General features: G+C 44.0%; 1 protein-coding gene across 1 annotated transcript in view; it reads left to right on the forward strand.

The window, feature by feature from the left end:
- Positions 1 to 13,198, forward strand: part of DDX54 (DEAD-box helicase 54) — a 71,615-nt gene that overhangs the window by 44,607 nt on the left and 13,810 nt on the right. The window contains exons 13-14 of the mRNA XM_068120793.2: positions 6,822 to 7,046; positions 11,391 to 11,464. Of these exons, the coding sequence (XP_067976894.2) occupies positions 6,822 to 7,046; positions 11,391 to 11,464 (299 nt within the window). The remainder of the gene's footprint in view (positions 1 to 6,821; positions 7,047 to 11,390; positions 11,465 to 13,198) is intronic.

A 13,198-nucleotide genomic window follows, 5' to 3' on the forward strand; every position in this document is an offset into this window, starting at 1 on the left:
ACTTTCATTTTATTATCAGTCTTCAACTATCAGACTCAAAAGGAGTGATTACACACATACGAGACAGAATGTTATTACACGCATACATGATAGTTCCATAAAAGTGAGTGTGTCTCACAAGCTGCCACTTTCCGAGCATTCCCAACTCCATTTTGAATATCTGCGTTTTCCGATTTCAGAACTTCTACATCTGTAACAAGAAAGCAATCAGAGATTGCAGATCCTCGCCCAGACGTGTGTGGTTTTGTCCCTTAGGCCCTCAGGGTATTTTGGGTCTTCGGGGTCTTTTGGGTCCTCTAGGTCTTTTGAGTCTTCAGGGTATTTAAGGGTCTATGGGGTATTTTGGGCCTTTAAGAGTCCTCTGGGTCTTTTGGGTATTAAAGGGATTTTAGTTGCTAAAGGGTGTTGGGTTCTTGAGGGTCTTAAAGAGTCTTGGGGTTCTAAGGGTCTTGTGTTATCTGTGGGTCTTTGTGGTCTTAATGGGTCTCAGGGTTGTAAAGGTTCGGTAAGCGTCTTCGTGGTCGTAGAGGCTTTTAGGGTTCTAAACGGTCTAATATAATTGATACACATACTAATGTTTTGTGCGGACAAACAAACAAACAAATCCAAATGCAATACCCTATCCTCTGGTGAGGGTTATTATGAGATTATAACCCAATCCCTCTCCATAAACCATTATATTATTATGTGGTGATAACCAAGTCTCTCTCCATAAACAACTATAAAGAGCAATCAGAGATTGCAGACCTTCGCAAAGATGTGTGTGGTTTCATCCTTTGGGTCCTCTGGGTCTTTTGTGTCTTCATGGTCTTTTGTCATCAGGGTCTTGGGTTGTTTGGGGCTCTGGGTCTTTGGGCGGGGTCTCTGGAGTCCTCAAGATATTCAGGGTATTTTAGGTCCACTGGGTTTTCTGGCTCCTCTGGGTATTTTTGGGTCTTCAAGGGTCATGTTGGTCCTCTGAGTCTTTGGGGTATGTAAGGGTATTTTGGGTCTTTTGACCTTCGGGGTATTTAAGGGTATTTTATGTCCTCTTGTTTTTTGGGGTCTTTTAGGGTCCTCTGTGTTTTGAAGAGTTTTCAGGTTCTAAAGGGTCTTGTAGTTTGAAAGGGCCTTGGGGGTCTGAGGTGGTCTTCGGGTTATAAAGGGTCTGAGGTATTTTAAGGGTCTCAAAGGGTCTTATTGGTTTTAAAGGCTTTTAAGTGTTTTAGGTGTCTTGAAGAGTCTTAGGGGTCCTAAGAGTTTTAAGGATCTTGGGGTATTTGTGGGTCTTCATGGTCTTCATGGTCCTTAGGGTCTTTGTAGTCTTAATGGGTCTCAAGGTTGAAAAGGTTTGTGGGGATGTTGGGGATTGGAAAGGGTGTTCGGGTTCTAAAGGGTAAAATGCAGTGGTGGGCACAGCTAACCGAAAAGTTAGCTTCGATAACCGCTGAACCGCTTACTCAAAACTTAACTTCGATAACGCTAAACCGATAAACCGCTAAAGATTTAGCGGAAGCTAACGATAACCGCTAACCGCTAACTTTTATTATATGAATTTAGCTTCGGTTTGGTTTTTTGGCTCTAAAACCCTTAAAGAGAGCTGAAATTTTAATATGTTGTCGCTTAGACATAGAGCTTTCCAAAAAGGTATAGCATGCCAAGATCAGATGGTGATCAAGGTGTACATAAATAATTATGAACAAATGAAATTAAACATTAGTTACATTCAACATACAGTGTATTTACAGTACAAAAAGTATTAAACGAATCAAAAATATTAAGAAATAAAAATATACATGAAAATTAACTTTAATAATCTAATTAATGCATTCACTCTGGCTTGGCCTCCTGCTCCTTCATCGCCTCGACGTGATGTTGGTTGCCCTTCATGAACATCAGCCTCTCAAAGTTGGCATCTGACAGGGTGGCTCTCTTGGCCCTCAAGATGTCCTTGCCTATAGAGAACAGGTGCTCAACTGCAGCACTGGATGGGATGGCTGTGATGTACTTGATGAACAGGTCGATCAACACTTGCTCACCCAAGAAGGCGATGTCAGTCAGGACCTCCTTCGAGCCGGCCTCCAGCCAGGTCTTCACCAAGATCTGTGCCTTGGACTTCAGTGACCTGTGGCTCCTGCTCTCCGGGGGCTGAGTGATGCTGCTGAATAAGTCATCTTTCTCATCCTCATTGCTGGTGGTGCTGATGCCCTCCTCAATGGTCTCCCTCAGGGCTGTCTCCACGGCGGTCTCCATGGCCTTCCTTACCCTGCTGAGCAGGTTGTGATTATGCTTCTCCAGCCAGAACAGGCAAAACCTGGGGTGAAAGGCAGCGGCCAGCTGGCACTCCTGGTCTTGTAGGAGGGGCCCAAACCTTTTTGTGATGCCTGCCAGTATCGCGTCTACCAGAGGACTGCAGTACAGGAGGCCTTTGGACTTGGTGTCCTTCAACCTCATGACGGCAGCCGCTACAGTTGGCAGAAGGCTCCCGAGATAGGCCTGGTCCTCCCCCTGGATCTTATCCAAGGCCTTGGCAACAATGGACATCACTTGGGCGTACTCCTTCAGGAAGCCGACCTCAGAATCAGTGAAGGTCTGCAGCTTCAGCTGCGTCATCACCCTGTGGACAGTTCCCCTCTTCTTCTCCAGCAGGTTGTTGAGGACAACAACAGAGTCATAGGTGGAGTTCCATCTGGTACTGTTGGGGACCACCAGCCTCCTCTTCAACTCGTCCAGAATGCTGTCTGCCGACATCGTGCTGCGGCTCTGCTGGTTCCACAGCGCCTGTGCCTTGGACATGGTATTCCTGTAGGCCGACTTGAACAGAGCGCTGTCAAGCGCCTTGTCGGCATCCACGCTGGCTACCAAGTTGAAGGTATAGGCTGCGCACCTCATGTGCACTGGCAGGTTGTGGCCCAGGCTGCTGGACTCTTCAAGGGCGGCCTCAACAGAGATGTACTCCACCTCGTCCACAGGCCCATCTTCGGGATCCACGTCCATGTCCACATCCTCAACGCCCTCCACGTCCGGATCGGCAGCAGGCTCAGGAATGTCTGGCAAGAGTTCAGCTTTTGTGCCAAACTGTACAAACGCCTTGACGAAGTTGCAGCCGTTGTCCGTCGTGGTCCTGGTCACCTTGTCCTGCAGGTGGAACTTGTAATGGGTGTCCACCATGGCCTCGGCGAGAACATCAAAAGTGTGATGCCCTCTGAGCCGAGAGTAGGCCAGGATGGCATGCGGTCTCGTGCGGGTCTTGGGGTCCAGCCAGTGTGCCGTCATCCCCAGGTACAACCTGTTGTGGGCCGACCAGCAGTCCACGGTGGTCGCCACCAAGGGGACATCCTTCAGCAATCTGTAATTAAAAATTATAAATTGTAAAGAGACATAAGTTGTAAAATTAAAATATATATAATTAACCCCTTGACGACGGGGTTGCCAAGGCAGCGCTCGATCGCTAATCCGACATTTTTGTCCGATTAGCAATTTCTTTTATTTTTGAGTTTTTTGTGTTTATATTTGCGAATTTTAGGCCAGCATTGCAAAATTTCATGACCACATTAGAAAAAAAAAAGTTGCTTATGTACATTTTTGTATCAAGTGAGGAATAGTGATTCTGATGGGGATAAGAGTTAGAAAACTTTACCTTTTATATTCATTTGTTGTAAATAAAATTTATAATCTGGTGCATATATTTCAGAATCAGCCATTTTTCTTTTATTGTTTATGAAAATTCAAGAAGATATTGAAAAAAAAAGTCGTACGAATCGCAATAGCCTATGTCAGCACTCAGCAGTATATACCGCAATGAACATCTCATCTGATCTGTTTTGACTCGTTGAGGTGCCACCCGCATGCGCCATCGCGTATAATCCCTCACACAAGAAATCGGATTGGTTAAAAATGACGTCATCTAAAAACACCAGTAACCAATCCGACACTTCATTTAAGATACTCGCTAACCGCACCGATAAAATATTAAGCCATAGATAAAACATTTCTTTCATAATGCCAACAGTGGCGTCATCGGCTGGCTTTCCCTTAGTACGCCTGACGCCAACAGTGGCGTCATCGTCGTGAAGGGGTTAAGTAATGACTATGTCTATCTATATTGATTAATTTTAATAATCAAATCATATCAAATCAAATCATTGTCAAGATAAAATAATATGAAAAAAAATAAAAATTAAATACCATTAACAATAATTTAATAAACTTTTATAAATTATAAATACCTTATAAGATACTCCTCCAGCTGCTTATGACTGGCCAAGATCCTCCTGCCCAGGGTGCGGCGGGACATCGACGTCTTGTTGGGGTTCAGCGTCTTGATCAGGCTGACAAGGTGGGGGACTCCACTACATGCAGCGGTAGCATGTTGCAGACGAACAGGTCCACAATCCTTGTGTCCACCACAGACTGATGGACGGACGCCAGTGCCAGCAGCTGATTGGCCAAACACCTCGCCAATGGTGGGCTGGCGTATTTTCTTTGCAGGTGGCGGTGACGACTGGCTGTTGCTCCTGCTACTGGCACTGCTACCAGAAGATTGCCTGTGTTTCCCATGGGAAGAGCCGGCCTTGATCCTCTCCTAAAACTGGATGGCATGCTCTGGGTGGTTCCTCTTGACATGCGACTTCAAGTAGTAGAGGCTCGACATGTGTCCCTTGATGGTTGTCTCCTTGGCCTGGCACAAGACGCACTGGAAGTACAAGAGGTTGGCGTTTCTCTTATCCCTCGACTTAAAGACAAAGTAGTCCTCCAGGTGGGGCCACGGGTTCTGAGGCTCCTGATTGGGCTGGTCCTGGCGGACCTGGCCCTCAACAGGCCCAACATCCTCAGGTGGAACCAAAACGTCTTCACTTTCCATTGCAAAAACTTGCAGACTCAGTAAACTGACGAAAATATGCTTATGATAACGTACGCTGTCGCTGACACTGTAAGACTAACGTCGTAAGTGAACTGAACTGCAGAATTACACAACGCTGCTCAGCTGCTGTGCATCGACCAATCACGTCTTGTGTTTACACGTAGTCAGCCAATAGCGTGCCAGACTGACTGTTGCAGACACGCTCACACCAGACTGGAACAAACATGTATGATTTTAGGGTTAGCGGACTTAGTTAGCGGAACTAAATTTAGCGGAAGCTAATTGGTCCGCTCACGGTTTTCACAGTTAGCTGAAACGCTAATCCGCTAACGAAAATGTTAGCTTCGCTAATTAGCGGTTAGCGGATTAGCGGAACCGTGCCCACCAGTGGTAAAATGTAATTATTATACATACTCATTTCATGCTGACAAACAAACAAACCAACAAAAAATATGTCATGCAAAGCACGATCCTTGCAAAATCCATAAAATAAGTTAACTTTTGGCCTATGTTGACCTTTTGACCTATGCTAACCTCAAAAATAATTGGTTGAATTCAGTGACCTGACATTCAAATCCTCTTCGAATTTCAAGTCAATCGGATGAAAATTGACAATTTTAGAAATTTTGTCTATGTTGACCTTTTGACCTTTAGACCTAAAAATAATTTGTGGTTGAATGAAGTGATCTGGTATGCAAATCCTGTTCAAATTTCAAGTAAATCAGATAGAAATTGAGGATTTTAGACATTGCACCTATGTTGTTGACATTTAGCCTATCTTGACCTTTTGGCCGATGTTGACCTCAAGAATAATTGGTTGAATTCAGTGGCCTGATATGCAAATCCTCTTCAAATTTAAATTCCATCGAAAGAAAATTGAGGATTTTATAAATTTGACAAAGTTGGTGACCTTTGGCCTATGTTGACCTTTTGACCTTTTTACCTCAAAATCAATAGGCTTCTTGCTTTTGACCAACTACTTTTTGGTGAGGTTTTGTGAAGATCGGTTGAAAATTGTGACCTGTAGGCGATTGACATACAGACAATAATAATTGACATTTGCCATCTTGCACAAACAAGCATAATCCTTGGGTAAATTATTTTGTTTGGAGCTTTCTGATCCCCATAAAAGCTGGCTCATTACGGATAGCTGTTGAGAAATTCAGCACCGGATATTTTAGCTGATGTTTAAGATTAAATGTTGCAAGTTAAAAAGGGTGCTGTTGCCTGGGAAGAAAACCTGTGTGCAAGTGGAATTTTACTGCAAAAAACAATCGGTATTTCATTGGTTCCGTGTGATTTACACCAAGTTTGTAATCCTTAGCTTAAAATGAAGTATGTTTTGATGCGTTTCTCTTCAATTGTGGCAATTTTGCAAGTTATTTTCTCCCTATGTAAATGTTCGCTGGGGTGTCACATTATTAATGAGATTTTCATGTATTTTGTGCCTGTTCTGATAAATGAAAAAAGCATAAATGCATTTTCATGTCGCTTGGCATGAAAATTTTATTGCACGATTATTTCCACTTCGACAGAGACTCATTTGTAAAAAATCTGCGAGAGCTGTAAATCGCTCTATTGTATTTTTTCTTTTTTGCCAGTGATAATTCTTGTCAATATTACTCTTGTGAATATTTTTGCGAATGATTGCATTTGTTCAGGTAAAACTATATTTGGACCACATCATGCTTCACCATTGTACTTCAACATGTGTAAGCATGTGCATTATCTACCTTTGTTAGAAAATTTGTATGCAAAGCGAAAGTACCCACCATATAAATAGCTGACTGCTCATGCATACCAGAAGTGGAAAAGGGGTGTTTCTGTACCAATTTGCATTAGCTTTCAGTCGTGAACGTGACCAAGATACAAAAAAAAATAAAAATAAGATTCCACAAAATTACCAGGCCGGATCCGAACTCTCCTGGATCTGCGACTGATTTGAACCTCGGAGTCGTTGTATCCCTTTTTGTAACAGAAAGTGAGGATGGCCTATTGGGCCGCATTCCACAGGCTGTGGTGGATGGAGAGGAAAGCTTTGTGCGAGCATACCACGAGGCTGCAGCTGATCTATACGACTTGCAGCGCATTGCCGCTAATGCCTTCCGCCATTATGAGCGATCGCGATCTGCACCTTCATCCGAGTCGATCAAGCGAGCCAAGGCGCTGGACATGTTAACTGTGGACATGCATCCCATTTTTGGTGAGCCTTTGCACTAAGGTGTTGTGACTGATGCTGAACTCAAAATGTGACACATTTGTTGGTGTCAGGCATCCAAATAAGTGTCTTAAGTTTTCATTGCGTTCATCCTTACCTCCATCACCGAAGTGTCGTGAAAGCTTTTATAATTGCGCTTTTGGCCTTTAGTCCATGAGCCAGATAAAATTTGACTACCAAAAGAGGGCAAATCGCCACTATTTTTCAGTTAGCCTTACATATTGCCTGTATGAAAAAATGTGATGGACATTTGAATTCGGTAGCTAAACCCATTTTGGCGGCCATTTTCATATCATAAATTTGGCCGTAACTTTTAATCGGCTGGTCTGAGGCACATGCACCCTACATAAGATATGTTCAGTATGTCATTTGGCATATTTCAAAGTAAACTAAAAGGAAATTTGTTCACTACCTGTCGAGATAATTGGGAAAATATGTTTAAAATGTGTAATTTTCACGCAAAAATGCTCAACTTGCCCCGCTTGGGGAAGGTTGAATATTTTTCATTGCTGGCTGTCATTAATTATTTAATTAATAGGCTGTGCGCTTGTGGAGAGTTTCCCTGTGCCAGTGCATTTTGAGGGTAATTTACACCCAAAAAACATTCTTCAAATCCGTAAAAACGGAATGAAGAATAAAATCTATAAGTTGTATGTTATATATAGGGACATTTGCAAACAGAAATTTTAACGTAGAGCCATTTTATGTTACTTCAGGTGAAGAATGATATACGTTTGATTGCAGTCATTTCATATACATGATATAATAATCCACTTACCGATGATGGTGTCTGTTCGTACTCTGGTCAGGCTTGTATCGTCTGACTTCTGGGAGTTGTATGCCCCCGGTTGCTCGTCGTACTACCCTTGTTGTTTCACCGCTGACATCAGATGGTTGCCAACTGTCACTGGACGTTTCGACCCATTTGTCTTTATGCGGCTTCCAATGGGGATCTTCGCGACGATACCATAACCAGCATGACACCCTCCCTGCTTGCTCTCCTAGTCTGCGTATAACTGTCCTCCTCTGCTTTCCTCGAATACCTAGCATTTGGCACATCCTCTAAAATGACTGCGCAGGGAATCCGTGACAGTCCACCTCCACAGGGAATAGTCATGTCTTCCAGCCCCTCTGTTGACACATCTCCATCAGCTCGGCGTACTTGGCACTGTTCCTCTCATAGGCCTCCTCGCAGACTTCTTCCCATGGGACTGCTAACTATCACGATGATGATCTTTCGCTGAGTTGACCAGATAACAACATCTGGCCGAAGGGTTGTATGCACAATATCTGGAAAGGCTAGCTTCTGGTGCAAGTCCACCTGCATCTCCCACGTAGATCCATCCAGAAGGCACGCCTTTGATTGATGAATATGTGTAGGCCTCTGATGTTCTTGCAGACTTTATATGTAAACAATGTGTGTTCAGTCATCATCGCTATCCGACGAAACGTTTTCAACCTGTAGAAATTCTTCTTCGTCATTCACCATGTTGGAGCATGTCAACAGCTTGCAGGCTTCTGTACATTTGAGTGCATTGATAATACATGTGCAGTCAGATGGCCGGCAAGATCGAGCACACTTGCAAGACGGGAGACTTATCACGACCTCTGGAGCTGGGGAACCTGTCATCCACTTTATAACTGGAATGCCGTTTCCACTTGATGTCCATCCATGACCTGCGATAGGATTGGGAATGTCTGGGGAGTTAATCAAACCACGTCTCCAGATAGCAGCCTGGTAGTTTGCTCGAAGTGTGTCCTCACATGGGGGAAGCTGTCCGGACTCGATTTCCCCGCTTCTGCTACGGAACATTTGGTATCGTAGCTCGTTTACTTCTCTTATTTTAGTGTTGCGGCAGTAAAGTTGGCATGTGAAATCTTGAATGACATTTAATAACTCGTTTGAGATGTACCAGTTGTTGCCAAGTGACGCAAAGGCTTCTCTGAACTTCTCATCGCGTCGGAGAATTTTCAACGCTTTCAACTTTCCTTGCCCAGCAAGTGAGCTGACTATCACATCCAGTCCATGGATGAAGTCCCAATAAGGCAGTACAAACATCTCGTCCCAGTGCTGCAGCCAGTTTGGTGATGTCGACAAGCCTGACTGATGATTTGTTTCCACGTCTTGTGAAGAGTTGAGGACATTGGTTGGACAATGATACCATTGACCCGATGGGAAGTTCCTTCTCCGCTGAGGACTTCTTCCAGTCTGTCGATATTATCGAAGGCGAGTACAGTCGGGACAGAGGGATGTATGCTGCTGGGAAGAGGCACTCCACCTCCCTCAGCAGATTTGAGTTTTTCCATACATAGTGCTGTATCTACCTCCTCTAAACGAGTATATGAACACCCATGGCCTAGTCTGTTCATTGTTTTGATTAGTTCAACATTACCCATGAGCGTTTTGATAACCCACGGAAGGAGAATGTGCTTTGGGGTCAAAACTTCTCCAAGGGTCACGGCACTGACAATGTCTTGGGCAAGAGACCAAGTAAGTCTGCAGATACGGGTTGAAGGATCATGCTTACCACTGAATAACACATTCAAGAACTGTACTAAACAATCAGGTGACGAATAATATGCAGTGTTCAGTTCTTCAGGGTGCGGGGGCCAGGGTTGCTCTTGTTTGTCTTGTTTGATTTGTCCACGCAGGTACAAGGCAACGCGTTTGAGCAAAAATTTGTATGTTTGCTGTTCGTTGTATGCGTCCAGTTTGTTTTTCAATTGTATGTAGTCAATCATGATTGATTCAGCCGTCAAATTGTCTGGTCTAACATACACTCGGCGACCTACTGTGAAGAAATGTAAGGACTCTCCAAATTCAGTCTCAAGAGTTCTACGTAGGTGGTTCCTTGTCGCATCTGTGACCTCTCCTATTCCCCGTGCTTTTATGACCGATACTACATGCGCAGTAAGTTCAGTGAAAGGAACAATGCGTGGGTTGGAAAACAAATCATCCCGAATATGAGCAAATAGCGACGTAAGGGCGGCTTTCTCTATTTCTTGGTAAGGGTTCTCATCTGGGGCAGGTTTTTATGCCTGTGGACGTGTATATGCCCTGTAACAGGTTCTGTGGAATTGGGCTTCAGCCGCTACGATGTCCCGTGAAGTTGTCGAAAGAATTCGTTCATCTAGGCGTTGGGTTGCAAGTTCGCGAAGTGTTTTGTCTGCTCTAAGTACCACAGCTTGTTTCAAAGGTTCACCACTCTTTGAACCTCTCATATACTTTGTTGTCTCCTGACAAAAATGCATATTTTGTCATAGACTCTCGTATGTGTGGTGCACACTTGTGATCATTCTCTTGGGTTTGAGGTATTGTCTTCTTTTGTGGATGTTTCCTGTTTTGACAAACTGGCCAATGATTTTTTGTGGGTGAACTGTGCTCTGCATTGTCTATGGTAATGCAGTGTGGGTATACCAGTTGAATCATGTTTCAAATTAAGAATTGGTTCAAATTGCCTTACCCTTGCGGCTGCCTGCAATACGACCCATGATTGTTCATCTTGTGGTGATGATAGTTCATGCAGTGGTGACGCTTTCGTGCATATAATGCATGTTTGGAGAGATAATTTCCTTTTTTTCGCTTTCAATTCTGCTTCAGCCATGGTTTGTCTTGTTGGCTTGGGATTCACTCAATACCTGAGAATACACAAACAACACATCTATTATATTTTGCTGGTTTGATAGATGCATTTATATTTAAATATATAGATATAGTCCTTGTGCTCACCGTCGAATTTTGAAGTTTGTTTATCAAAAACGAGGGCACGTCGCCACTATATTTTTCAGCTAGTCTTACATGTTGCTTGTATATGAAAAAATGTAATATATATTGCAATGATATCAGGTTTTGTTGGGCATTTTTGCGTTGAAATTGCACATTTGTGACATATTTTCTCAATTATCTCGACAGCTAGTTAACCAATTTCCTTAGTTTACTTTAAAATATGCCAAATGACATACTGAACATATCTTATGTTGCGGAGCATGTGCCTCAGACCAGCCGATTAAAAGTTACGGCCAAATTTACGAGATATGAAATATGAAAATTGATGAAATATGAAATTGGCGGCCATTTTGGAAAATGGCCACCAAAATGGGTTTAGCTACCGAATTCAAATGTCCATCACATTTTTTCATACAGGCAATATATAATCCTAACTGAAAAATATAGTGGTGACTTGCCCTCTTTTTTCATAGTCAAACTTCAAAATTCGATGGTGGGCACAAGGACTACTTGTTTGCCAAATATAATTCCAATTTTCAAAGACTTCCCCATTGTTGGTATTGATGGGAAATGTGACCAGGCTTTTTCAATGTTTCTGACAGGCTCTCAAATGGATGAGAATGAAGTGAACCATCTCAAGATTATGGACAACATAAAGAACTACAAAACCAAATCTGTGAGGAAAACCTTTTAAAGATTTTTAATCATCTGTGCTCTTTGCACAATTTTATTCTGTAAATCTATATATATAAAACAGTTTGTGTGTGTGTGTGTGTGTGTGTGTGTGTGTGTGTGTGTGTGTGTGTGTGTGTGTGTGTGTGTGTGTGTGTGTGTGTGTGTGTGTGTGTGTGTGTGTGTGTGTGTGTGTGTGTGTGTGTGTGTGTGTGTGTGTGTGTGTGTGTGTGTGTGTGTGTGTGTGTGTGTGTGTGTGTGTGTGTGTGTGTGTGTGTGTGTGTGATGTTACCGATAGACTCCTAAACGGAGAGGCTTACGTGCTTGATATTTGGCATAGACATGGCCATTTTTTTTTTTTTTTTTTTTTTTGTATACAATATCGAGGCTCGTGAAAGAGCGAACATTAATCACACAGAAAGACAAACCGACACATAAAACATATAACATAGGGAGCGGTAGACAAGATGGGGAGAGAGGGGGAAGGACACAAACACAACATTTGAGAGCAGGGACCGAGAGACATGGAGACATCGAGAGATCTGAGAGAGGGCGAGGGCTTTGGGGGGGGGGGGCGTGGGAAGGGGGCAGTGGGAGAGGTATAAAACATATGGACACTGCCAGGACTTCCAGGAAAGAAGTTGGAATTTCAAACAAGGTGGATCTGGGGTGAATTAGCGGGGGTAGAAAAGATCAAGGTTTTGGATGGGGGAAGATAAGAGATGGTGGTGAACAGCTGTTTTAAAGACCTGGAGGGAGGAGTGGGATTGAAGGGAGTGAGGGAGTTTGTTCCAGAGGCGGGAGAAAAGAGGAATGAAAGAGTGAAGGTGAGCGGAGAGCCGAGATTTCGGCAGTTTAACCATCAGAGGGTTGCTGGCAGATCTTGTGCGACCTGTAGGAATATTTGGGGGACAGAGCACAGAGAGAGCTGGGGGTGCAAGGCCGGAGAGGAGTCGGTAGAAGACAGAAAGACCACCTACCTGCCTGCGGTGAGTGAGTGAAAGGCCCTCAGAGATAGCTTCATCGCGGGAGATTCCAATAATTTTGAAAGCTTTGGTTTCAACAGCGTGAAGCCGAGCTAGGTGTGAGGCAGGAGCACCGGCCCATAGGGGAGAACAGTATTCCATTGAGCTGCGGATGAAAGCCTTGTATGTGGTGAGGAGCTCAGGTGTGCCGAGGAAGGACTTCGCACGACGGAGGATGCCCAGTCGGCGACTGGCTTTGGAGGCCAGCTTGGAAATGTGGTTTTCCCAAGAAAGATCATGGCAGATAGTGAGACCCAAAATCTTGAGCGACAGAACTTCTTGGAGAGGATGGTTGAGAAAGTAGATGGGAGGGTTGTCCAGTCGATCTTTTCGGAGAGACATAGTAAGAGTGTGAGATTTGTCAGGATTGAAAGACATGTTCCACTTGTTTGACCAGTCTGTGATTTTGTCCAGGTCTTCAGAGAGTGAGGAGGCAGCAGACTGCCGATCTGAGGGAAGAGGAATGGAGCGGCAGAGAGTGGAGTCATCAGCAAAGAGATAGAGAGGATTTTCGAGAGAGTCAGAGAGATCATTGATGAAGACCAGAAAAAGCACGGGGCCCAGAACACTGCCTTGGGGAACTCCAGCCTGAACAGGAAGAGGAGATGAGAGAAACCCATTCAGGGCCACACGTTGACGACGACTAGAGAGGAAGTCCGCCAGCCATGCGTGGAGATTTCCATGGATACCAAAGGAGGAGAGTTTGGTGAGCA

The sequence above is a fragment of the Myxine glutinosa genome, chromosome 6 (genome assembly GCF_964187855.1).
Source record: "Myxine glutinosa chromosome 6, kmMyxGlut1.1, whole genome shotgun sequence".
NCBI classification, from domain to species: Eukaryota; Metazoa; Chordata; class Myxini; order Myxiniformes; family Myxinidae; genus Myxine; species Myxine glutinosa.